Source organism: Pygocentrus nattereri, chromosome 12 (genome assembly GCF_015220715.1).
Source record: "Pygocentrus nattereri isolate fPygNat1 chromosome 12, fPygNat1.pri, whole genome shotgun sequence".
In the NCBI taxonomy this organism is placed as follows: domain Eukaryota; kingdom Metazoa; phylum Chordata; class Actinopteri; order Characiformes; family Serrasalmidae; genus Pygocentrus; species Pygocentrus nattereri.
Genome location: NC_051222.1, coordinates 32538458 through 32565408, shown reverse-complemented (window position 1 = coordinate 32565408; position 26951 = coordinate 32538458). Strand labels below are relative to the sequence as shown.

At 42.8% G+C, this 26951-nt stretch overlaps 1 protein-coding gene across 1 annotated transcript; it reads right to left on the bottom strand.

Annotated features, from left to right (window-relative positions):
* Positions 1-1363: 1363 nt before the first annotated feature.
* LOC119261557 (B-cell receptor CD22-like) lies at positions 1364-23428 on the bottom strand. The gene is made up of 15 exons (XM_037543287.1): positions 23408-23428; positions 22765-22851; positions 20821-20959; positions 20364-20652; positions 14226-14611; positions 13118-13351; positions 9398-9631; positions 8915-9077; positions 7777-7797; positions 7269-7519; positions 6914-7156; positions 6734-6821; positions 6501-6546; positions 2593-2679; positions 1364-1478 (listed from the first exon to the last, which is right to left on the bottom strand). The coding sequence occupies exons 1-15, from the start codon at positions 23426-23428 to the stop codon at positions 1458-1460; spliced, it is 2310 nt and encodes a 769-aa protein (XP_037399184.1). The 3' UTR covers positions 1364-1457.
* Between the last annotated feature and the right edge of the window lie 3523 nt (positions 23429-26951).

Below are 26951 nucleotides of genomic sequence, written 5' to 3'. Positions count from 1 at the left end.
TGACCTGCATAGAGAACATGTCATTACTGATGTCTGGATGAAGTGAAGATAAAGATAATGATGCTCAAACAGAAGAACATGAACGCTTGCCTCGTTTTCCAAACTGAACCTAAACGATCTTTAGTACTGAAACAGCAAGATCTGCAAAATAAACCCAGCAATAGCTTCATTTACAGACATTTTAATACACCACACTGAAACCAAGAAAGATCTGCTAATAAAAAACAAGATAAAATGATAATAAACTGATGAAACGATGTGGAAGGTAAAGAAACTAATAAAATGTATTTTTATTAGGGACTTTAACGCGGTAATTTAGATTAATTAATTACAAAGACTTCAACGCGTTAAAAATTTTATCGGAATTAATCACATTTTTTTTAAGTTTGGAGCCGGAACCTTTGTATTCGCGTGTTCTAGCACGCCTGTAAATCTGATGCACAAGCGACATCCGTAAACAACAACGATGGACGACGAAGCCGCTTCTCTTGGTCCACTGAGGGAAACTTTAGCTTTAAAAAACGTCCTGATGGGACTTTAGAAAAGACTTACTGCTGTGCAAGTTGTGCAAAAGGAGTTTGCTCATCACCGAAGCTGCTCGAGCCTGAAATACCAGCTCAATGCTAAACATGTTGCGGCGAGCAAAGCCGCCCCCACAGCTGATTTCATCGCCCCCATCAGAGGTAAATAACCGCCCCAGCAGGGGTAAATAACCGCCCCAGCAGGGGTAAATAACCGCCCCCAGCAGGGGTAAATAACCGCTCCAGCAGCGGTAAATAACCGCCCCCAGCAGGGGTAAATAACCGCCTCACCAGCGGTAAATAACCGCCCCAGCAGGGGTAAATAACCGCTCCAGCAGGGGTAAACAACCGCCCCCAGCAGGGGTAAACAACCGCCCCAGCAGGGGTAAATAACCGCCCCCAGCAGCGGTAAATAACTGCCCCAGCAGGGGTAAATAACCGCCCCCAGCAGGGGTAAATAACCGCCCCAGCAGGGGTAAATAACCGATAATCAGTTAAACGTGTCATTTGACTGGGAGGCTTCAAACTTTCGCACATGACTGTATCTGTGTACTTTCTAGCGCTAATATGCTGCAGATCACTGTGTTTCGTCTATAATATGAAAAAAATGTTTACAGATTTTTTTCTTCACCTTTCGGGGATTTTGAATGCATAGTCATAAAAAAACAGCCCACACAAAGATTATGAGTGGGAAAAAATTAAATACAAGAAAATAAGATATAAAACCTCTCTCTATCTCTCTCTCTCTATCTCTCCCTCTCTATCTCTCTCTCCCTATCTCTCTCTCTCTCTCTCTCTCTCTCTCTCTATCTCTCTCTGTCTCTCCCTCTCTATCTCTCTCTCTCTCTCTCTCTATCTCTCTCTCTATCTCTCTCTAGCTCATCTGATTTCGATGGGTGGTTCACTTCAGTTTGGGTGGTTTCCATGGTGACGGTTTCAGAGTTTGTTTCTGACAGTCTGAAAGAAAAAAACAGACACAAACATACATATACATTATCAAGCTGACCCAGTTTCAAATGTTGTTATTATTATTATTATTATTATTATTATTATAGTAAGGCAGGTTTTCAAGTGCAACTGTCTAAGTGTTGCCCCCATCATCAGGAGATCATGAGTTCAATCCTTGGTGATGCTACAGTCATCTGTGGCTGGGAGTCCAAGAGAGCACAACTGGCCTCGCTCTCCCTGGGTGGGCCCCATATCTCCCCCCTGTGTGATGCTAGTCAGCACAGGCATTTGTTAGCTGTTCCTCCGAGCACGTTCAGCTGTCTAATGATGCATCAGTGGCAGTTCATAAAGATACGGTGGCTCTTCACAGGTCGCAGAGGAAGCCTGTTTAAGCTTTCACACTCCTAGTGCTGGTGGTATCATGTTACTGGGGGAGTTCTAACTAGTGGCTATTGGATATGACCAAAAATAATTGGGGAAAAATATTATAATAATAAAAAAAAAAATAATAATAATAAAAACTGTTATCCAGTGATCCAAAGATAAACGATGACATCGGAAGAGCAAAGAAATCAGATCTGTCAGATCTGATCAGAACTCCACACATGATGAAGGTGTGAAGGAGCCTCCAAAGTGGAGACGCTACTGTAGCTTAAAGTCTATCAGTTCCAGCAGCTACAAAACACTCATCAGTACAAGTGGATTCACTCACTGCTAGAGTGTCGTACTCAGGAGAGCACTGAGCATTAGGGTCAACGTTCTGGACAGAGGAGAGTTCGAGAACAGGAGAAGTGTGAGTTCTCACTGGTAAACATCAAGAACATTTACACTACAGACAAACATTTGAATGATTTTTGGTCTGTAGTTCTTGAAGTGTTAGTGTTTCTCCGTGTGGAGGTTCTGAGACTGAATCTCAGACTGAGCTGTAGAGCCCAAACTGCAGAGCTCAGAATCAGCACCTTAGACAGCACTCTTACTCCACACCTGTGCTTCTCTATAGACACGTCTTACTTCAGTACTGCCATCTACATATGGAGATCTGTAATGACTCCAGCTGCTGGAGCTCCTCTATACTGCAGAGTGTAGTGTTTACTCTGCAATAGCCCACTAAAGAGACAGTTACTGCAAGTGTGTTGTACACATCATCAGAGGACCTGGACACGGGGTCAAGAGGTGTGTATGTGTTCTCCTTAGCATTAGGGTCAACGTTCTGCAGAGAGGAGAGTTGGAGAACATGAGCAGTTTGGGTTCTCACTGATAAACATCAAGAACAGATCATAGATTTTATTCATATGTAAGGTCCACACACAAGATTAAGGAAATTCTTCTGTGGTGTTTCTCCGTCCTCAACCCCTACACTCTCAGCACTGACACAGGCATGAAGCATCTGGCCAGCATTTGTAGTCATGTTTCTATGCCATGTTTAAGTGTGCTGTGGTGGTATATGTGGTTGTATTTATCTGTAAATTTCTGATTATCAGGAATTCTATTCTGATTACTGCCTACTTTAAATTGGTCATTTAAATGGAAGTATCTGAAGATCTGAACGGTAGTTTTCTCAAATAGATCACTGACTGGATCTTCACTGAAACTTCACAAAGTCACTCTGAACCCACAGGGTAAGTCCTGCTGAGCTGTGATGTTTGAAGTAAGTCCTGCTGAACTGTGATGTTTGAAGTCTTTTGTTGTTATATGAAGGAACATTGGAGGGGCATTCAAACTGTTCTATCATGGTGTGGAGAGGAAGAGAAATGGAGTAGGGATAATCCTAAAGGAACAGCTTGTGAAAAGTATTCTGGATGTAAAGAGAGTGTCAGACAGGATCACAAGCCTGAAGTTGGAGGTTGGTGGTGTAATTTTGAATGTGGTCAGTTCATATGCACCACAGGTTGGTTGGCAGTTAGAGGAGAAAGAGGAATTTTGGAGTAAGATGGATGAAGTGGTAGATGGTGTCCCTAGAGAGGAGAGATTGGTGATTGGTGCAGACTTCAATGCACATGTTGGTGAAGGGAACAGAGAGGATGAAGAGGTGCTGGGTATGTATGGTGTGAAAGATAGAAATGCGGAAGGTCAGATGGTTGTAGGTTTTGCAAAGAGAATGGAAATGGCTGTGGTGAACATGTATTTTCAGAAGAGGGAAGAACACAGGGTGACATACAAGAGTGGAGGGAGGTGCACCAGGTGGATTATATCCTTAGCAGGAGATGCCACCTAAAGGAGATTGAAGATTGTAAAGTGGTGCCAGGGGAAAGTGTAGCAAGGCAGCACAGGGTGGTTGTCTGTAGAATGAGATTAGAAACAAAGAAGAGGAAGAGAGTGAAGACAGAGCCAAAGATTAGATGGTGGAAGCTGAAGGAGCAGGATGGTTGAAGGCAGTTCAGGAAAAAATTGCAACAGGCCCTTGGGGCAGTGAAGAGCTACCTGTTGGGTGTGGTTAATGTGTTGGGTGTTGGACAAGGAAAGTTGGTGGTGGAATGAGGAAGTCCAGGAGAGTATTCAGAAGAAGAAGGCAGCTAAGAAAAAGTGGGATAACCAGAGAGATGAAGGAAGTATTCTTCATCTCTCTGGTTATCCCACTTTTTCTTAGCTGCCGGAGTATTACAGGAGTACAGAATACAGGAGTATTGTGAGGCTAGTTGCATAGAGAAAAGAATAGTGGCAAAGGCTCAGGCCTATGATGAGCTGGATGAGAGGCTGGACTGTAAAGAAGGAGTAAAGGACTTGTATCCTTTGGCTAAACAGAGAGATAGAGCTGGAAAGGATGTACAGCAGGTTAGGCTGCTAAAGGATAGAGAGGGAAATGTACTAGTGAGTGAACAGAGAGTGTTGAGTAGATAGAAGGAGTACTTTGAAGAACTAATGAATGAGGAAAACGAGAGAGGAGGACAACACGGGGAGAGATAGTGGATCAGGAAGTGCAGAGAATTAGTGAGGTGGAAGTGAGGGCAGCTTTAAAAAGGATGAAGAATGGAAAGGCAGTTGGTCCAGATCACATACCTGTGGAGGTATGGAGATGTTTAGGAGAGAAGGCAGTGGACTTTTTAACCAGGTTGTTTAACAAAATCTTGGCGAGTGAGAGGATGCCTGATGAGTGGAGAAACAGTGTATTGGTCCCCATTTTTAAGAACAAGGGTGATATGCAGAGCTGCAGTAACTACAGAGGTATAAAGTTGATGAGCCACACCATGAAGGTATAGGAAAGAGTTGTTGAACCAAGGCTAAGGCGAGAGGTTCAGATCAGTGAGCAGCAGTTTGGTTTCATGCCCAGAAAGAGTACCACAGATGCAATTTTTGCATTGAGAGTGTTGGTAGAGAAGTACAGAGAAGGTCAGAAGGAGCTACATTGTGGCTTTGTGGATCTAGAGAAGGCATATGATAGGGTGCCAAGACAGGAACTGTGGTACTGTATGAGGAAGTCAGGTGTAGCTGAAAAGTATGTTAGGGTGGTGCAGGACATGTATGAGGATAGTGACACAGTGGTGAGGTATGCAGTTGGAGTGACAAATGGTTTCAAGGTGAAGGTAGGGTTACATCAGGGATCAGCTTTGAGCCCCTTCTTGCTTGCAATGGTGATGGACAGGTTGACAGATGAGGTCAGGCAGGAGGCTCCATGGACCATGATGTTTGCAGATGACATTGTAATCTGTGGTGAGAGTAGAGAGCAGGTGGAAGAGAATCTGGAGAGGTGGAGGTTTGCACTGGAGAGGAGAGGAATGAAGGTCAGTAGAGATAAGACGGAATACATGTGTGTGAATGAGAGGGAGGCAGGTGGAAAGGTGAAGATGCAAGGAGTAGAGGTCGTAAAGGTGGATGACTTCAAATATCTTGGATCAACCATCCAGGGCAATGGACAGTGTAGAAAAGAGGCGAAGAAGACGGTGCAGGCAGGATGGAGTGGGTGGAGACGGGTGTGAGGGCTGATGTGTGACAGAAGGATAGCAGCAAGAGTGAAAGGGAAGGTTTACAAGACAGCAGTGCGTCCTGCTATGATGTATGGTTTGGAGACTGTGGCTCTGTCTAAAAGACAGGAGGCTGAGCTGGAGGTGGCGGAGATAAAGATGCTGAGATTTTAGTTGGGAGTGACAAGAATGGACAAGATTAGAAATGATCAGATCACAGGGACAGTGAAGGTGGAGCAGTTTGGAGATAAAGCCAGAGAGGCCAGGTTGAGATGGTTTGGACATGTGTTCAGGAGGAATAGTGGATATATTGGTCAAAGAATGTTGCAGATGGAGATGCCGGGTAGAAGGAGAAGAGGTGGACCTCAGAGAAGGTTTATGGATGTAGTGAAGGTGGACATGGAGATGGTTGGTGTAAAAGTAGAGGAGGCAATGGATAGGGCAAGATGGAGGCAGATGATCCGCTGTGGCGACCCCTAAAGGGAGCAGCCGAAAGAAGTAGAAGTTGTCATATGAAGGCTGAATCAGAGCTAATAGCAGTTTTACAGTGATCTGGCTGTGTGTTTGTGCTGTATTTCTGGGTTGTGGGAGCTGTGGGGGCTGTTCGAGCTGGTTTCTCTCACTCTGGCTGGTGATGGCGGGTTCCTCTGAGTGTTCTGATGTGAATCATCTCGCTATATTTAACCCTTTGTTTATAACATGAAGCTAAAAGCAGAGATGTAACAGTAGCGAGTGGGTTTAGGTGAATTTAGAGCTGGACTGCTGGCTGATGGAAGGACACAGGTGGATGAAATCACTCTGGATGGTGAGGGAGAGTCTGATGAGTGGTCTGATGTGTGAGTCATGTCACTGTTTTAACCCTTTGTTGGAATATGAAGGTTGAAAGCAGAGCAATAATATCAGGATTGTGGGTGATCTTCTGCAGCAAATTGCTCATTGATGCTGTCATGCTCACTAGTTTGGACCTGGTCTGCTGAATGGTCTGATATGTGTATCATGTCTGTAGCTTAAACTGTTCAGATGTTATGAAGCCTAGAATTCAACCACACATTTTACCCAGAGCTAAAACAAAAGGAAAGATGTCACTAAATCTCAAACTGCTGAACATGTTCTTGTGTAGTAACTGACTTGCCTGTGTCTGGTTTTTATCATCAGCTGAACTGCCTCTTCTCTTTCTCCTGAAAAGTAACAGTATAGAAAGTAATCATTTGAATATTAACAATAATATTGTTCATAAATTACCACATAATTGTTTTCAGATACATTAAAAATCCTGGTTCCAATGATTAAAAACTTTAAAATAAGGTCTAATAATCTACATTAATGTTCATATTTTTAGCTCTGTGTGAAGATTTGTTTACTTACCTTACACAAAATACAGCAATGATAACAGATAAACATCCACATCCAGCTGTGACTCCAATAACTGCATATAGAGCTGAATTCCAGACCCCTGTGTGCAGATGAGTGTTAAAGTTTAAAGTGATGCTAATTATTATGAATGTTATTAAATGTTATTCAGGCTGTGTTTTCCATCAATAACACCTTTTATAGTCACTGCAGCTGATTTCTGAGATCTGTGTTCATTCTGAGCCTCACAGTAGTAGGATCCTCTCTGTGGAGCCCTGTAACTGTGTCCAGATCCTACAGGTGAGCTTCCCCCTTCTTTAAACCAGGTGTAGTTCTGCACAGGTGGATTTGCATCACTGCTGCAGGTCAGAGTCAGTGACCTGCCTTCCACTATTACACCAGTGGGACTGATGGACACTGAGACGCTCTTTGGAGGATCTAGAAGTCACAGAAGAACTGCATGATGTAGTCATGACGTTGACAGTAAATGTTTATAAAAGAGAATTTCTACAAAATAATGAACAACTGGAACAAATAAACACAAACTCACACAAAACATTCAGAGTTAGAGCTTCAGAGAGTTTCTCTCCATGTTCATTACTGGACCTGCACTTGTATTCTCCACTGTCCACAGAGCTGATCTCCTTCATTGTGTAAGTTTCTCCTTTTCCTACTCTTGATGTTCCTTTAAACCAGGTGTAGTTCTGCACAGGTGAGTTTGCATCACTGCTGCAGGTCAGAGTCACTGACCTGCCCTCCACAATTTCACCAGAGGAGACACTGAGATGCTCTTTGAACCATCTACAGGTAGAAAGACACGTCACACTTTATGGAGGTGCTTTTCTGTTTAATTAGTCAAACTATAAATGTAGTGTAGAAATATGTTTTATATGTTTTATTACAGATGCACATCATTCAGTTCAGCGTATGAAGATCACTGTTCTTCCAGCTTTTAGATCAGTTTTACCAAAGACTCTGAATTAAACTTTCCCAAATGTTTCTTAGTTCTTTAAGGATCAATAAAAAACTAATGACTTCATGAGTTCAATCAGACTTACACAGTTAAGGTAGGTGATGGTCTTTACTAAAGCCTCCTTAATTAAAGTAAAACACTGAACAAAGTGCTCTGGTGATCCAAGTAACTGACTCAGATCTGACTCATGACTGTCTGATGTGCACGTCTGGATCTTTTACTCAGTTTAAAACTGAAATATAAACTATTATTACTGCATTATATATACAGACTAACACATAACATAGGAAGCATCAGGAAGAGAGTAGAGAGGTTTTCATGCTCTTACAGCTAAACTTTAGCTAATCCCAAAGTCCTTCATGAGCTCAGGAGTGTTAGAGCAGGAAAACATGAAAACATTCAGTGAACAGAATCTGCAGGACTGAGATTATTAACTATAGTGTCACAGTTAAAGTGTGTGAGTTTTGTCTGTACAGATATTACAGTGCCATCCTAATGGATATTTACTGCGGGTACTCAGTGATATATTACTGTCTAAAGACATCAGCTGCTGGGCTGAGCCAGGGCTGGACTGGGACAAAAAATCGGCCCTGGCATTTTTGGTTTAGACGGGCCCCTCATAATTAGCAGAGCACAACCGACTTGCAATTTATGTATGTGGGGTTACAGAGAAGTGCGACATGGAAAAAAACAAAATTAATTAAAAAATTATTGGTCAAAGTCATTGGATTCAGTCTTAGCATCATTATATCACAATCACAAATAATATTCTTACCATGTCAATATCCAAAACACTGAATACCAAATATCTCTTTAATCATGGCAACTTAAAAAAAGTAAGTAACAGAAATGAAAAATAACTACAACTAAATACATTTTCACACTTATATTGCTTACTTTGTGAAAACGAACAGTCAACAAAACCTGAGAGACAAAGGCTTCCTATGAGAAAAAAGAGGGTTCCATGAAAGGAGCTGTTTCGTGCCAGATTTTGGGAAGTATGCAATACCACTACATACTGATACTAATCAATCGCCATTGCTCATCATTCTCATGTAACAGAGCTAACGTTACCTCCATCACCTCAAAGTCCCTGTGTTATCCTAACGTTACTACCTGCTTACGTACTACGCTTCCCTGCTCAGTCTGTCCCTCGGCTTCCCTTTCAAAAGCCTGCATCTTTGGCTGCTGCTCTCCTTGTCTGCTGCTGCTGCTGTCTTCACCTAGAGAACGTGGTGGCTACAGCAGCGAACACGTCTGTGATTTTTACACATTTTGCAGCATCTACAGTGAGACTCTTCAATTTCTTTGCACGTAACTTCTCCGCTCCCCCGTTCTGCCGCTTCTGTTTCTCCATGCTGCCTCTCCTAACATACGCGCTCAACACTGAACGTAGCGGGAGTTACAGTGGACCACGCAGAGAGAGGGTGGGGCCGCTTTCGTCCTATATACTGATTGGTTCAGTCCACTGTCTATATTGAAGATGGGCCAATGAGCCGCCCCCTCTAAATTGTGGGCCGGTCTCTTAAAAAAAAGGGAAGAAAAAAAATATCCAACAGCATCGCCCCTGAGGACTGTCGGCCCACCGGGAAAATGGCCGGTACGCCAGATTACCAGTCCAGCCCTGGGCTGAGCTTCATCACAGTTCAGCACGAAGCCTCAGCTTAGTTTGTGTTCTGAGACTGAATGAATGAATCTGGACTTACATCTCACATTAAGAGTGACCACAGGAGAGCGAAGACCCAGTACAGCACAGCGATACCTGCTTGCATCCTCCCTGCTGACCGGCTGCAGGTGGAGCTGGTCAGTATTGGAGGATGAATAACGTCCATTTCTGTACCAGGTGAATGTTGGTCTGTAAGACAGTCTGAAGCTGGTTTTACATGTGAGAGTGACTTTATCTCCCTCTATCACTCTCTCAGGAACCTCCACCTGGAGATCTGAGAACCAGAGAAAACAAACTCACACTGTGGAGACTCACACTCGCTGAGTCAGCTGGGTAAATCTAAATCATGAAGCTGGCAGCAGCTCAGATTTGACCACTGGACATAACATATAAACCTACAGTGATCTGAGGGAGATTAACCGTTATTACACATTAGCACATTAGCAGTGTGAATTTCCCCTGTTGTGGGTCTAATAAAGGATTATCTGATCAGTGAGATCAGACTCTGACTCTGAAAGGCTTTATAAATTGTGGTTCTCCAGTTCTAAGCAGTGATTTCTCAGGTGTGATTTGAAGAACTGATGTAATGTATTTCAGAACTGTTGGAGGAATCCTGTACAGCAGGGGGCGCCAAGTATTTCAGCACTTTCACAAAATTCTGCAGTAAAGCTGATTAACGATAATTTAAACAATGGTTTTATTTGATTGAGGAGGATTTACTCACACAAAACATTGAGTTAGAGCTTCAGAGAGTTTCTCTCCATGTTCATTACTGGACCTGCACTTGTATTCTCCACTGTCCACAGAGCTGATCTCCTTCATTATATATACAGCAAAACTTTAGCTAATCCCAAAGTCCTTCATGTGCTCAGATGAGATTAAAACTGAAATATAAACTATTATTACTGCATTATACACTGCTCAAAAAAATAAAGGGAACACTCATTTAAAACATCCTAGATCTGAATGAATGATATTCTCATTAAATACTTTGTTCTGTACAAAGTTGAATGTGCTGACAACAAAATCACACAAAAATCAATGGAAATCAAATTTATTAACCAATGGAGGCCTGGATTTGGAGTCACACACAAAATTAAAGTGGAAAAACACATGACAGGCTGATCCAACTTTGATGTGATGTCCTTAAAACAAGTCAAAATGAGGCTCAGTATTGTGTGTGGCCTCCACGTGCCTGTATGACCTCCTTACAATGCCTGGACATGCTCCTGATGAGGTGGCGGATGGTTTCCTGAGGAATCTCCTCCCAGACCTGGACCAAAGCATCCGCAAACTCCTGGACAGTCTGTGGTGCAACATGGCGTTGGTGGATGGAGCGAGACATGATGTCCCAGATGTGCTCAATCGGATTCAGGTCTGGGGAACGGGTGGGCCAGTCCATAGCTTCAAGGCCTTCATCTTGCAGGAACTGCTGACACACTCCAGCCACATGACGTCTAGCATGGTCCTGCATTAGGAGAAACCCAGGGTCAACCGCACCAGCATATGGTCTCACAAGGGGTCTGAGGATCTCATCTCGGTACCTAATGGCAGTCAGGCTACCTCTGGCGAGCACATGTAGGGCTGTGCGGCCCTCCAAAGAAATGCCACCCCACACCATTACTGACCCACTGCCAAACCGGTCATGCTGAAGGATGTTGCAGGCAGCAGATCGCTCTCCACGGCGTCTCCAGACTCTGTCATGTCTGTCACATGTGCTCAGTGTGAACCTGCTTTCATTTGTGAAGAGCACAGGGCGCCAGTGGCGAATTTGCCAATCCTGGTGTTCTCTGGCAAATGCCAAGCATCCTGCACAGTGTTTGGCTGTGAGCACAACCCCCATCTGTGGACGTCGGGCCCTCATACCATCCTCATGGAGTCGGTTTCTAACCGTTTGTGCAGACACATGCACATTTCTGGCCTGCTGTAGGTCATTTTGCAGGGCTGTGGCAGTGCTCCTCCTGTGCCTCTTTGCACAAAGGCGGAGGTAGCGGTCCTACTGCTGGGTTGTTGTCCTCCTACGGCCTCCTCCACGTCTCCTGGTAGCGCCTCCAGCCTCTGGACACTATGCTGACAGACACAGCAAACCTTCTTGCCACAGCTCACATTGATGTGCCATCCTGGATGAGCTGTGCTACCTGAGCCACTTGTGTGGGTTGTAGATTCCGTCTCACGCTACTGTAACTTCCTGATTCGTGGCCCCCTTGTAACCTTCGGGACACGAACCCCTTGTAACCCCCTGGTTGCAGGTCCTTCAGTAAATCACGCTTCACGACAAGTTGGTTCTGAGCTTTTACTGGAATTCATCTGCTGGAGCCTGTTTGAGTGTAGTCAGAGGGAATTCAGCAGCTAGTCAGTATCGTACTTTTCCAATCTTACAGCACGTCCCTTCAGTGGCAGGACCGAACCCAACTTACAGCAATTGCAATATACATCTTTACAACATTGACTCAGCTTTTTTTTAGTATCAAACAGCTCAGCTCATTTGATTGTACAACAAAAACAGTAAAAACAAAAGAACACAATACAACTTGAAATATTACATGAAACTAAAGAAAATACAATGTGCATACCTGTGAGTGTAGTCAGAGGGAATTCAGCAGCTAGTCAGTATCGTACTTCTCCAATCTTACAGCTGAGTCACCAAAGGAATCGCATCAGTTTATAGCATTCAGACCACATGGCGTACAGAGCTAGCGTAACTAGCTGTGACTGAAAAGCGGTTACAAGTCGTGCTTAGCGACTTTCTCCTACAATGCAACAAAGCAACACGGACAGAAACTAAAATGTACACAATGTGTTACTTCAACGCACCAATTCTTTTCCTGAAAGCACAACAGTAAAACTCATAGTACTTAAACAGAGAGGAGGAGACGTCTGAACCTACCACATCCCTTCAGTGGCAGAACCGAACTGAGCCGGACACGGTAGGGGCTGCTTTATAGGATACGCAATACTCCCTCCAACCAGCGTGTGTCGCTGTTTACTCATAGAACCATATATTCTGTTGTATTTCCTTTTTAGAACAAATTTTGGCGAATTCTATTAAAATAAGTCTACTTAAAATAAAGTTATTTATTATTCTGTTACACTACCACGAGTATGAAAGCACCACCAACATTCAATAGTGACCAAAACATCAGCCAGAAAGCAGAAAGGTACTGAGTGGTCTGTGGCCCCCACATGCAGAACCACTCCTTTACTGAGTGTGTCTTGCTAATTGCCAATAATTTCCACCTGTTGTCTGTTCCATTTACACAACAGCTGTGAAATTGAATGTCAATCATTCTTGCTTCCTAAGTGGACAGTTTGATTTCACAGAAGTTTGATTTACTTGGAGTTATATTGTGTTGTTTAAGTGTTCCCTTTATTTTTTTGAGCAGTGTATATACAGACTAGTACATAACATAGGAAGCATCAGGAGGAGAGTAGAGAGGTTTTCATGCTCTTACAGCAAAACTTTAGCTAATCCCAAAGTCCTTCATGAGCTCAGGAGTGTTAGAGCAGGAAAACATGAAAACATTCAGTGAACAGAATCTGCAGGACTGAGATTATTAACTATGGTTTCACAGTTAAAGTGTGTGAGTTCTGTCTGTACAGATATTACAGTGCCATCCTAATGGATATTTACTGCAGGTACTCAGTGATATATTACTGTCTAAAGAGATCAGCTGCTGGGCTGAGCTTCATCACAGACAGTTCAGCACGAAGCCTCAGCTTAGTTTGTGTTCTGAGACTGAATGAATGAATCTGGACTTACATTTCACATTAAGAGTGACCTCAGGAGAGCGAAGACCCAGTACAGCACAGCGATACCTGCCTGCATCCTCCCTGCTGACCGGCTGCAGGTGGAGCTGGTCAGTATTAGAGGATAAAGGATGTCCATTTCTGTACCAGGTGAATTTTGGTCTGACTGTCAGACTGAAGGTGGTTTTACATGTGAGAGTGACTTTATCTCCCTCTATCACTCTCTCAGGAACCTCCACCTGGAGATCTGAGAACCAGAGAAAACAAACTCACACTGTTGAGACTCACACTCGCTGAGTCAGCTGGGTAAATCTAAATCATGAAGCTGGCAGCAGCTCAGATTTGACCACTGGACATAACATATACATCTACAGTGATCTGAGGGAGATTAACTGTTATTACACATTAGCACATTAGCAGTGTGAATTTCCCCTGTTGTGGGTCTAATAAAGGATTATCTGATCAGTGAGATCAGACTCTGACCGTGACTGCTGTATAAATTGTGTTTCTCTAGTTCTAAGCAGTGATTTCTCAGGTGTGATTTGAAGAACTGATGTAATGTATTTCAGAACTGTTGGAGGAATCCTGTACAGCAGGGGCGCCAAGTATTTCAGCACTTTCACAAAATTCTGCAGTAAAGCTGACTAACATTTATTCAAACTGGTTTTATTTTACGCTCATTATCATGAACCAGCGCAGCTTCTCTTGAGGTCCTGTGTTGCATTTTATCCAGTTACATGTATTCATGTAGATGACTTTACATCAATTCTATTTACTGTTTTTTGAGGTTTTGTCCACAGTCTGATTCTTCCAGTGTGGTACTGGATATCTGGATAATGCAGCACAGCATTTTTATTGTTGTTGGTTTTTATTAAATAATATCATGAAGTCTTTTATCTGTTCCTCCATGTTACTGACCCCACAGTGCTATAGGCCCAATGCGGGGTCATAACAGAATATATATTGATGGGTCTTATTTTATTAGTTGTCTGGACTTCTAATCATTTGATTGAAATGCAAACAAGAAATTTGAAGTAATTGGACTTTCAGTGTTAGTTAAATATCCCTGCTGACCACCAGTGAATGAAGTCCAGTGTCTTATTTCTGCTGATGGATATTACCTGTGACTGAAAGATCAACTCCAACTGCACCATGATACTTTCCTCCAGGTTGGTCTGTTACAAATCTGAAGTAGTATTTACTTTGATCAGTTTCTCTCACATCCCTCAGTCTGAGAGTGCAGTCGTGTTTTTTATTTCCGATATACTGAACTCTGCCTCTGTACTCTGGATCATCTGACAGATCAGGAGCCTCTGAACCTCGACCCCACTGTTTGGTCCAGAAAGCTTTTAGGACAGTGAGACCTCTTGGATATGTGTAAATGCACCTCATGGTCACTGTAGACCCCTTTAGAGCACAGATAGATGTAGATTTGTAGTAATACACATCCCATCCATCCTGAGCAACAACTCCTGCAACACAAAACACAGAAATGTGTAAATTCTCACTGTTTGGGTCTCAGTCAGTAAAAATGCTGCATAAAGTCTCCACTTCAGCTCATTTCTAAGACGGTTCATTTCAGCTGAGTTTGAATAATCAGCTGCACAAAAACAACAATTAGGACTGAAGGCAAAGTCAATCATTCCAGATCTTTCCTAACAAAACCCAACAAAAACAACTGACAAACCAGGGAATTTTGTTCAAAGCTCTGTCAACTGTAGAAATAAAACCTTTCAGCAAGATACGCTGATCATAACGTTCTGACCACCTCCGTCTTTCAGCTCCACTTACTGTATAGCTGCACTTTGTAGCTCTACAGTTACAGACTGTAGTCCATCTGTTTCTCTGATACTCTGTTACCCTGTTCTTCAGCGGTCAGGACCTCCATGGACCCTCACAGAGCAGGTACTATTTGGGTGGTGGGTCATTCTCAGCACTGCAGTTACACTGATGTGGTGGTGGTCTGTTGTGCTGGTCTGAGTGGATCAGACACAGCAGTGCTGCTGGAGTTTTTAAACACCTCAGTGTCACTGCTGGACTGAGAATAGTCCACCAACCAAAAATATGCAGCCAACAGCGTCCTGGGCCACTAATGAAGGACTAGAGGATGACCAACACAAACTGTGCAGCAGCAGATGAGCTGTTGCCTCTGACTTTACATCTACAAGGTGGGCTGACAAGGTAGGAGTGTCTGATAGAGTGGACAGAGAGTGGACACAGTGTTTAAACACTCCAGCAGCACTGCTGTGTCTGATCCACTCAGACCAGCACAACACACACTAACACACCACCTTGTCAGTGTTATTGCAGTGCTGAGAATGATCCACCACCCAAATAGTACCTGCTCTGTGAGGGTCCATGGGGGTCCTGACCACTGAAGAACAGGGTAACAGAGTATCAGGAAACAGATGGACTACAGTCTGTAACTGTAGAACTACAAAGTGCAGCTATACAGTAAGTGGAGCTGATAAGCTGGACAGTGAGTGTAGAAACAAGGAGGTGGTCCTAATATTGTGTCTGATCGGTGTATGAACTGACATTCACAGTCTTTATTAAACTTCAGCAACACTTTAACTTCAGAATCCTCATCAGTGACTCTTGGAGTGAGAATCAGGCCTGAATAATCGCTCCACAGTAGAACTAGATTTCTAGGTAAAATAACATAATAATCCTCCTTTACTGTAAAATCATTATAACACGCAGTTCTAACGCAGTTTAACGATAAATGGCCTTAAATGCTGGAGTTAATGTGGAACTGCTAATTCACCCTTTAACCCTGAAGATCAGTGCAGACTGCTGGTCACCATAGCAACACAGATAACAACACAGCAAAGTGAGAGAAGAAACATTGATGATTTGGAGATGAACTGACTTATTTACATTAATGAATCACTCTGGTTTGCTGATCTGTTTAATCTGCAGCAACACGTGAAATTTAAGTCAGCTTCTCGTTCTCCTGCTTCTCATTCAAATTCTCCCGCTCCACCTTAAATGCAGGACTTACAATTCGAAAGAGAAACTGGAGGATGAGAAGTGGCTTCAACCTCCTTAAAAATCTAACAGAAGGCTCCTGAGAAGTGATAAAAGCAGCTACAGCTAAAGTTAAAGCTGAGTAAAGTACGTCTGAGTTTGGGTTCATATTTTCAGCCTGTACTACAACATAAGCACATACTGAGACATACTTGCAGCCAAGACGGTAAAACGGACAGAAAATCTCGTTCCTCCCATGGTACTTTGATTTTTGTTGAAAGGACAAAAAATCTTGACATTTTGGTTCTAACCCCTGAGTTAAGCCTAGTTAAGTGTGATCAGTGTGTGGGGTGCACTTGTGCCCGTTTGCTCAAACTGAAGCAACTGTCTCAGCCAGGATTGCACAGTCGCCACCAGCCCAGTGAACAGCCACGCTTTGTGGTTCATATGACTGGACCCTGTTACGAAATTGTAGTGAACATTTTCACTTTAGCTACACAAGAAATTGTAGCCGCTACAGCTATTTATAGCTAACTACAAAAAGTAGCGTGCTACTTTGCTACTCCCCCATCCCTGGCGTGGATTTTCTGCATGGGATTTGCCAAAGAGCACAATCAGTGATGTGTATCACATCAATCACATCCTCATCAGCAGGAAAAGGAAGAGTCATGTGTCATTCAGACCAGCAGTATTTTGTCACCATATACACCTTCACTGATGATGCTACTACAGTCATTTACAGAAATCACTCTCCTGACAGACATTTTAATCTTGTGAATACTTTAAAGTCATGGAAGTGTGTTTTGTATGTAATTCTAAGACAAACTGCTTAAGTGGCTAAACCTGCCCATCGTTAATGCACCTGTGTTGCTGCTGTGTAGAAGTGATGCAGCACTGACGGTAAAGCAGAACTCCTCTGGGATTATTTGTTTTTATGGCGAAGTTTTCCAGCTTTGCGAAGGAAAAATGTGGCAGGAGTTTATGTTCTGCATGACTGAGAAGTGAAGGAGCTGTTTAATGTTCAAACAGGAAGTCACAGCCTGTGCAACGGGATGTTTGAGGTAGATGTGACTACAGATCCCAGTGAGATTAAGGCATTTAAAGGCTGTAGGTTTGACCCAAAGCCTGAATATTTGCAATAATGCATGCTGGTAATGTTTCAGGCATTGTGTGTGGGAAAGCTATAATATGAGTTACATTTAATGTTGATTTTACTGCACAGCAAGGACCCAACAGCTTTTCTTTGTAATGATGTATTTAAATTGCCACATACGTTCTGAGACCCTGGTCTCTTACTCATGGTGCTGATGATAATCTCTGAATGATAGGAAATCACTGATTTTGATCTCTGGCAGACGTTGATCTTTGATGTGTAGAAAGTCAGTGTGTTTTACCAGCTGAGACACCAGTAGGTAGTGTTATGCATTCACTATTTATAGTGCCGTGTTGTGCAACGAGCCCATATCAACCAAGCCAAAGGATGAATTAATGTTAGAATAGAGTCAGTTACATGCTCAGCTACCAGGAATCGCTCAGTAAACTTTAATGACTATAGACTTTTTACTACAAAGCTGTATTATACACTGCATTTTTCTGGTTGTGATGTGAGATTGGTGAACTTGATAAATGGTCACTGGTAGCTGTAAATCTTTATATAATGTTTGTCAATATTCAACTAATTAAAGGAATTACTAGTCCCTTGATGCCACATGGCTTGCAATTGACAGATGTTTGGTTGTTTTGACCGGGACGTCAGCATAATCTCACCATCTGGCTGCATCTGACAACCACAATGGTGAGACTCTTTCTTGCTACTCTGAACACGGAATGAAAAGCAAAGGCTGTGTTATACACAAACAGGAAGACCCAGAGCAGAGCATGAAATAGTCTCCTGGACTGGGGACCGAGTGTTAAGAAAGAGGAAAAGGTGGCGGACAATGAGAGAAAACGCTTGGACCATCAGGAATAATCCGCTCACACTTATGGCGGAACTTCTCAAACTTGCAAAGAGTGTAAGTCCAGTGGCAGGGAAGGATCTGTCCATGCTTGAGATGGATGAAGAGGAAAGCTGCCTTAAGCACATCCAAGATTTCAGGTACAGTAAGACTTTGTTGAGTCTGAGGATGCAGGAATGGCCCAGCTGTTAGAGTTAAATGATGTCATTGGTACCATCTTTTACTCCAAAGCTGGTGTAGATGGTAGGGTTGATCTGCATAATGTACTTGGAGGCCAGGTTAATGTAAATGCTGATAGTACTGTGATTAGTGCTCCTCACACAAGCCACACAGCCACATCCAGCAAATCCTTCATCAGCTACTAATCTAGTTCATCCAACGACAGCTACTCCTGTCAAAGCTACACCTGACACTGATATTTTCCCTAACGTGGTCTACCAGGGCCTTGGGCATAGCCATGAGGACGTTAACCTGGAGCTTTATCCCCTGCACTTGAACTGAAAAGTGAATGATGAAGCCATCCTAAAACAAACGATGAAGGAAATGAAATGAAAATGAGAAACAGTGGTGTTTGAGACTAGTTGTGTGCCAGAGATGTGTAATCATGTACAGCACATGGTATGAAGTTGCAGCTCAGATTGAAAGAGAAAGCTGAAACGTTTGCTCCAGCTGAGAAGAGAGAGAAGCTGATGAACATAGAAGAGCTGCTGCAGATTCGATTGCCAAGCCAACAAACTGAACTATCATACCAGCACTGTCACAGTAAGGACCATGGAAATCATACAGCTGCTCTCCTTTCTGGCAAAATAGCAAGACCCACAGAGAAGGCGAAGCCGATTGGGAGCTTCATCCAAGCTGGAAAACCTTCCATGCATTATGGTTCTTTTAGGACTGGTACAGAAACTGTCATGCCAGCAGGACAAGTACCCTTCCAGTATGGGCCCATCAGAAACTCCAGTATGGACCCATCAGAAACTCCTGTATGGGCCCATCAGAACCTAGTATAAAAGTATAACATCCAGCTTTCTTTTATTCAGTGAAGTTACTTTTCTAAGCCCAAAATCAAACAGAATGGGTTTTAATCAACTTCCACCTCCAAAACATTTACAATTTCCTGAACTGATCTTGTTTAATGTTAAATATTCATCCTGAGCACAATTTAAAACTGAACTGCTTTTGTGTCATTTCTGAAAAGCCATGCAATAAAACCTCCATTCAGCTACCAGAGTGTCTCAGCGCTTCTCTTACATTAGAAATGACCACGAGGGACAAACAGCTCATAACAAAACATTACAAATGTATCAGTTCATTTTTCTCCCCTTTAAACTTTGATACATAAAATACTTTCTACTTGTTTCACAAACAATAAGAATCTTTCCAACCTGCATTAGGCGACGTTTCCCTGAAGCTGAAGAACGACTGCAGAGAGCAGGAGGGGCTCTGAAGATTTGAGCTGTTAAACTGTAAGTGGTTAAAAAGTTTTGCTGACTTTCTCAAATACGCTGCCTGTTCTCTTCCTCGTTTCACTGGATCTGTCATTGCTTCTGCTAAACTTACTGCAGTCAAATCACCGTGTGTGGTTTCCTTCATTAGTTCCATGTAAACTCCACTTAATGTAATCGTGATGTCTTGTTTCTTCATCTGATGAATTAAAATGAAAAATCACAGATTCTTGATGAAGCAATCAAAAGATCTGAGAAATGTTCTTCAGTGCAGAGGAATATCAGCAGTGACGTTAAGAACATCTTCAGCTTTTGACCCTCACTGTTCTTGTGGTCTGTATTCAGCATGGGGGCCATTTCTCACACACATCTCATTAGCATGATCAGATAACACTGCTCAGAGTCTCTGGTGCTAAAACCACAATCCACCACAGACAAACAAAACACAGGGTTGTCATGGTTCTGCTGAAATAACTGCTGTGTGCTGACCAGACTGACAGAAAGAGGAACATACAGAACACTGAGCTCGAGGTCACCACTGGCCACATGCTGCACCATGATGGCTTCAACTCTACACACAAAACCCCCAACATGGAATAACACGAGTCGTGCCTTTTCAGGAGGGGACACACAAACCATAAGGCTCTGTATGTGGTCATCTGCATAGCCACGCCTCCAACACCTCAGCTGTCAGCGCCAGCCAGTATCAGAATGCTGCACCGCTGTAGGTTATAGTTTAACTGTGCTAATGCTAATCTGGGTGAAAGCTCAACAGATAACCCTGAATTGGGCCACTGTGAACCAGCCCAAGTGGGTCCACATCACTGAAGCCCAGTGGGCCTTGAAGGGTTCCTATTTGGGCAGTAAAGCACAGGGTCAGCACACAGATGACCTGACACAGGCCCACTGTGGGTCTCTCCACACTGGGTCCACACCAGCTGGTCCACAGCGAGCCCTTAATGGATTTGGTTGGGCGGTGCACCACAGGGCTAGTCGACAGATGACCTGACACAGGCCCACTGTGGGTCTCTCCACACTGGGTCCACACCAGCTGGTCCACTGCGGGCCCTTAATGGATTTGGGTGAGCGGTGCACCACAGGGCTAGTCCACAGATAACCTGACACAGGCCGACTGTGGGTCTCTCCACACTGGGTCCACACCAGCTGGTCCACAGTGGGCCCTTAATGGATTTGGGTGGGCGGTGCACCACAGGGCTAGTCCACAGATAACCTGACACAGGCCGACTGTGGGTCTCTCCACACTGGGTCCACACCAGCTGGTCCACAGTGGGCCCTTAATGGATTTGGGTGGGCGGTGCACCACAGGGCTAGTCCACAGATAACCTGACACAGGCCCACTGTGGGTCTCTCCACACTGGGTCCACACCAGCTGGTCCACCGTGGGCCCTTAATGGATTTGGGTGGGCGGTGCACCACAGGGTTAGTCCTCAGATGACCTGACACAGGTCCACTGTGGGTCTCTCCACACTGGGCCCACACCAGCTGGCCTACAGCAGGCCCTTAATGGATTTGGGTGGGCGGTGCACCACAGGGCTAGTCCACAGATGACCTGACACAGGCCCACTGTGGGTCTCTCCACACTGGGTCCACACCAGCTGGTCTACAGGGGGCTCTTAATGGATTTGGGTGAGCGGTGCACCACAGTGCACCTGATGACACAGGCCCACTGTGGGTCATTTTATTATTTGGTTTTATGAAAGTCAGTGAGGTGTAAGTTTTACTAATGTATTAGGTTTAAAAATTTCATTGAAAAATCATAATTTCTTGTTAAAACATTAAAGAATTATTTTAAAAATCTTGAAAAGATAATTCAGTGCTGAAGAGTGTCAGCAGTGTCATGGGGAACATTTGGTTTGTGTTTCATATCTCAGTGAGTTAAGCAGCTGCAGTACAGCTTCCTGTTTTATTTTCATGGACACATCAGATACATAAAGACCCGGTGTGTTGTTTTTAATATCTAACAGGTAAATAAGAAACAAAGCTACTGTTACACTCAGATACAGAGCCCCCCCCCTCTCTCTCTCTCTCTCTCTCTCTCTCTCTCTCTCTCTATCACTCACTCTCTCACACTCTCTCTCACTCTCTCTCTCTCTCTCTCTCTCTCTCACACACACACACACACACACACTCTCTCTCTCTCTCACACACACACACACACACACACATTCTCGCTCTCTCTCTCTCACACACACACACATTCTCGCTCTCTCTCTCACACACACACACAAACACACTCTCTCACACACATTCTCTCTCTCTCTCTTACACACACACACATTCTCTCACTCTTTCTCTCTCACACACACACACACTCTCTCTCTCTCTCTCTCTCTCTCTCTCTCTGTCTCACTCTCTCTCTCTCTCTCTCTATCTGGGCGTTTTCACACTTGGGCCGTTTCATCAGAAGTGGACTCAGAAGTGGACTCAGAGCCGCTGAGTCATGGTTTCTTCTGCATATGTGAGCAGGCCAAACGAACTCAGACCCCCTAACTGGCCCCAAAAACGACCCGATCGGTTCATTTGTAGTTCGTTTTGTGGTTCGATTAATTTGTATATTGTGAAAACAAAACGGCCCCAGTCCGCTTTAGCTTTGCTTTATGGTGAAGACCTCGAGGCTCAGCACACACACAGCCACAGTCTTCAGCACTTCAGCAGGTAAAACAGACCAGGGTCATTTAAAAGGTTCTACTCAGGATGAAGTCTGTCAGTGATGTGAGTCAGGCAGCACAGCTGACATAGTAAAGCGATAAGATGCGAGAGCTCATGTGATTTTACCCTGTTAAAGGCTCGAGCTGGGCTACGGGACCACGGCAGACCCGCCGGGCCATTTTTCCAATTATGCGCGATGCACTTCAGCCAATCGTTTCAGCGCGGCCAATAGAAGAACAGCAGGCAGTTCTGGTGGTTCTTCTCGTCGCCTGAGAGGTCGGATTTATCAGAGAACAAGGGATTTCTGTGAAAGGGGTCCGAGTTCTAATGGAGTGGTGGTCTAAACAAGAAGTGGTCGGGGATCAAAGGACCAGTAAGAAAACTCATTTGCATTTGGTTCCCTTCCAGGTTCACTTTAACAGAACCCGGTTCGGTTCTTTTAAAACTAGCTATATGTGAAAACACTGTCTGACAGGCCTCACTGATGATGATGTCAGAGCTGGTTTGTCATCTACTGCTGGTTAGTGCTGCCATCTAGAGGAATGAACTCCAGCCTGTGGGGTTAAGATTTTCACTCACACTGTTTTTGTCTGACTGAACTGAGTTTCTGAAGAGACACTTACTGCAGGTGTGTTGTACACATCATCAGAGGACCTGGACACAGTGTCAAGAGCTGTGTACGTGTCGTCTTTAACATTAGGGTCAACGTTCTGGAGAGAGGAGAGTTAGAGAACATGAGCAGTTTGAGTTGATAACTGATAAACATCAAGAATATTTACACTACAGATGAAAACAACTGAACGATTTATAAATATTACATTTACAAGAGATAATATGTAAATCCTCCTGTAACCACAGCCTGACATATTTGAAGTATTTCCTCAAGTTATAGCAGGTATGTTAAATAGTTTAATAGTTTGAACCTGTTTCTCTGTGTGGAGGTGCTGAGACTGAATCTTAGACTGAGCTGTAGAGCCCAAACTGCAGAGCTCAGAATCAGCACCTTAGACAGCACTCTTACTCCACACCTGTGCTTCTCTACAGACACGTCTTAGATCAGTACTGCCATCTACAGGTGGAGATCTGTAATGACTCCAGCTGCTGGAGCTACTCTACACTGCAGAGTGTAGTGTTTACTCTGCAATAACCCACTAAATCAACTCCACAGTTAAGAAACAGCCTTGAGGAGTTTAATCAGAGGAGTTACAGCAGTACAAACACTAAACTTTGCAGTTCAGCTTCACTCCAGTAGCTTTAACAGCTCACCTGGTGGCCATCTTCCTCCATCATTCTCTTCTTCTTCCTCCATCTTTCTCTTCTGCTTTTAAAAAAGAGAGAATGTTTAAGCAGCATGATTGATTATGTAATAAATAAACATAATATAAATTTTAGCATTTCAGTATTACATTTCATTATATTGTGGAAATAAATCTATCAATAAGATCTTCAGCTGTGTTTTTCAGGTTTTGCTACTGAAGAATCGTGAAAAACTGCTACATCAAAATGACATAGACACTCACACAAAGGCTCTTTCTTACCCAAACAAGAAAACAACAGCCATAAATGCAGCAACCCCACAGAGTCCGACTCCAACCACCATATACAGAACCATGGAGTGTTCTGCTGAGACACATTGACAAATTTATTACTAATGAACTAGGAATTAATGATGATCAGGAACAGTATTATGAAGTGAAACAATTTGCTAATGAGCTAAGAGTTAATAATGATCTAGAACAGTATTACAAAGCGAAACACATTATAAATAAAACTCCCTGAATACGTAATGTACTGTAGTACAAAAAATGTTAATAAAAGAATATTTTCAAAAAGAATTAAGAGCACATAAGATATTTATTGAGTATTTTTTTTATTTGTGAACAGTGTACATGTGAACACATTCCTGAGTTAACTTGTACATTGTACAAGAAGACTGCACGTATTTAGCTCAGATTAGTTATTGAGTCAGCTAACTATATCTCTACATTAGTGAATAAAACCTTTCTGAATCAAAAGTCTCACATCAGTGGTGGTGGGGTTTGCAATGAGTCTGATTCACTTATCGTATATCAGCAAATACAGAATTATCAAACTAATCCACTGAGAATGCAGGATTAACTGCTCTCCACCACCAGCACTCACAAAAAAACCTGACAGGTGCTCAACAGTATCACCAAAGCGATCATAACAAGAGTCCTGTGCAACTCTACTGTTACTGTTGTAATTTCATTTAATTCAATAAAACTGTTTATTATTTTAAATGTCAGATTCTCTGTATATTTATACTACTATTCAAAAAAACCCAAAAAAACAGGAGTGGTGATGTCAAGATTGGCCCCTCCCAGTCCTGTCCATGTGCTTCTGTTTTGGTTTTCAGTCCTGCCCTCTTGTTTCATGGCTCCACCCCTAATTGTTTCCACCTGTTTCCCACCTGTCCCTCGTTGTCCTGGTTTGTATTTAAACCCTGTGTTGACTGGTCTTTGTTTGTTTGTGTGGTTTGTTGGATGTACTGTTCGAAGTTTTTCAGTATTTAAAGATAAAAAGAGAATCAGTCCTGCACAGTTGAATAACCTCTCCACTGCTGTTGAGAGAGCTGTTGCGGCTCCACAGCAGAACTAGATTTTTAGGTAAAATAACATAACCCTCTGCTGTAAAATCATTACAAAACACAGTTCCAACACAGTTTTCACAATATATGGTCTTAAATGCTGTAGTCAATGAATAGCTACTTATTCATCAACCTTTACCACTGAAGACTGGCATACAGACTTCTGGTCACACAGCAATGCAGATAAGGAAAATGCAAAGAGAAAGATTTAAGATGAACATCAGTAATTTGTAGATGAATGGACTTACATACATTTCTAGGCACTCATACATTTACTCTGCAACAAGTTGCAAAGCTAAAGTCAGTATTTCATTCTCTACCATCTCGTTCAAATTGTGCCATTTCACCTTAAATGCCACAGCAGTACAATGTGGTGCCTCAGGCAACATTTATGGTGGAACGGGTCAATTCAAATGAGAAGCTGGTGAATGAGAAGCGACTTCAGCCTCATAAAAAGTCAAACAGAGACATTTTACAAGAAACACAGAGCAAATTAAGCCTGCATTTTTGTTTTTATTTTTAGCCTATACTATTTCATCAGCATATACTAAGATATATTTACATCCAAGATAGCAAACTGGACATAACATGATGTGGCTCCCAATGTGGTTTCATTCCAAGTGAGATCAGCAGTTCAGCCTGCGTGATCACAATATGATAATGATATTTGATGAGAGATTAATTCCAAAAGCACTAACAGTGTTTCCTACCTTCATTAAGTGACGGTCATCTCCTGAACTCAGAGAATGAATGCAGAGGAAAGGAGGAGCTTTCACAGTTTAAACTGCTAAATTTGTATGTGGTTAAAGTTTTGCTGACTTTCTCACAGTCACTGATATTTATTCTTCTTGTTTTTATTGAATCAGTTCTTTATTCATTAAGTACAGAAGACACATTTATTCTCATTAAACCTGAATTAAAAATAGTAGAAACTAGAAAAACTGCTGTATAACTGAGGAACATTAATGAGTGAGCTGTGAAATGATGAACATTTTTCCATGTAATCAGTCACTTTTCACTTTTTCCTGTATGTAGACAGTGTGAGTGACTTCAACTGACCCGCAGCTTCATTTCCTCTCACTAGGACTTAATACCTCAATATCTGAACATTCAGAGAGCATCAAGCAGCCTCAGTGGTGAGCCCACCCAGGAGCCTGTGTGGGGATGATGTCAGAGTTGATTTATCATCTACTGTTGGTTTGTGCTGCCATCTAGAGGAAGGTAGCTATACTTACATGTACAGTGCACTGTAAGGCCCAACACTGACTGACTGATATCTGGAGCTCTGTAGCAGCTCACCTGACACTTCATCCATCTTTCTCTTCTGCTCACTCATATTTCATGTACAAAAACTCTGGCCAATCAAATAACGAAAGTACAGAGAGGGAATCCGGACTCATTACTCATCAGAAAGGTACAGAAAGCAGCAACCACCTGCTGATCAACATGCAAAAGACTGTAGAGATGGTGATATGCAAGAATATAAGACATTGGGAAGGGGCAAATATTTTGTCACAATACTTGGGGAAATAAAATGATGCTGATGATGTCAGAGTGGGTTTGTGTTCTGTTGGTTTGAGAATGAGCTGCAGGCACTTGCAGTATTTTTAACTAGTTTAAACTGTCCATAGATCTAGAATAGAATGCCTTTATTGTCAATATACACAGTACAATGAGATTAAAAGCAACTCCATCTCAGTGCAAACACACAATGTAAACAAAGAATAGAATGGGGAGGGGTTGTGCACAGTTCTATGCGTTTTGTCTGTGCTGTAATACAGTAAACATTTAATTATGGGACACATCACTCAGCTACAATTAGAGCTCACTCTCTCTCTCTCTCTCTCTCTCTCTCTCTCTCTGTCTCTCGTTCTCTCTCTTCATTAGATGTATGTGTTATGTCTGAGTGGTTTCCATAGTGAGAGTTAGTCAGTGTGAGTTTTTCACAGTCTGGAAAAAACACAAGAACTAACACAGACACACCCTGCTGAAGAGCTTGAGGCTGAAACACTGTGCAATAATAATAATAAGAAGAAGAATAAAAAAAAGAACAACAATAATAATAATAATAATAATAATAATAATAATAATAATAATAATAAAAATAGCCACAAGTTGCAATGAGCGGGTCCAAGAATGCAACATCGGTATAGGCCCTTCTGCAGGTTTAGCCCATTAGGCCTAAAAAGGCTTATATATATA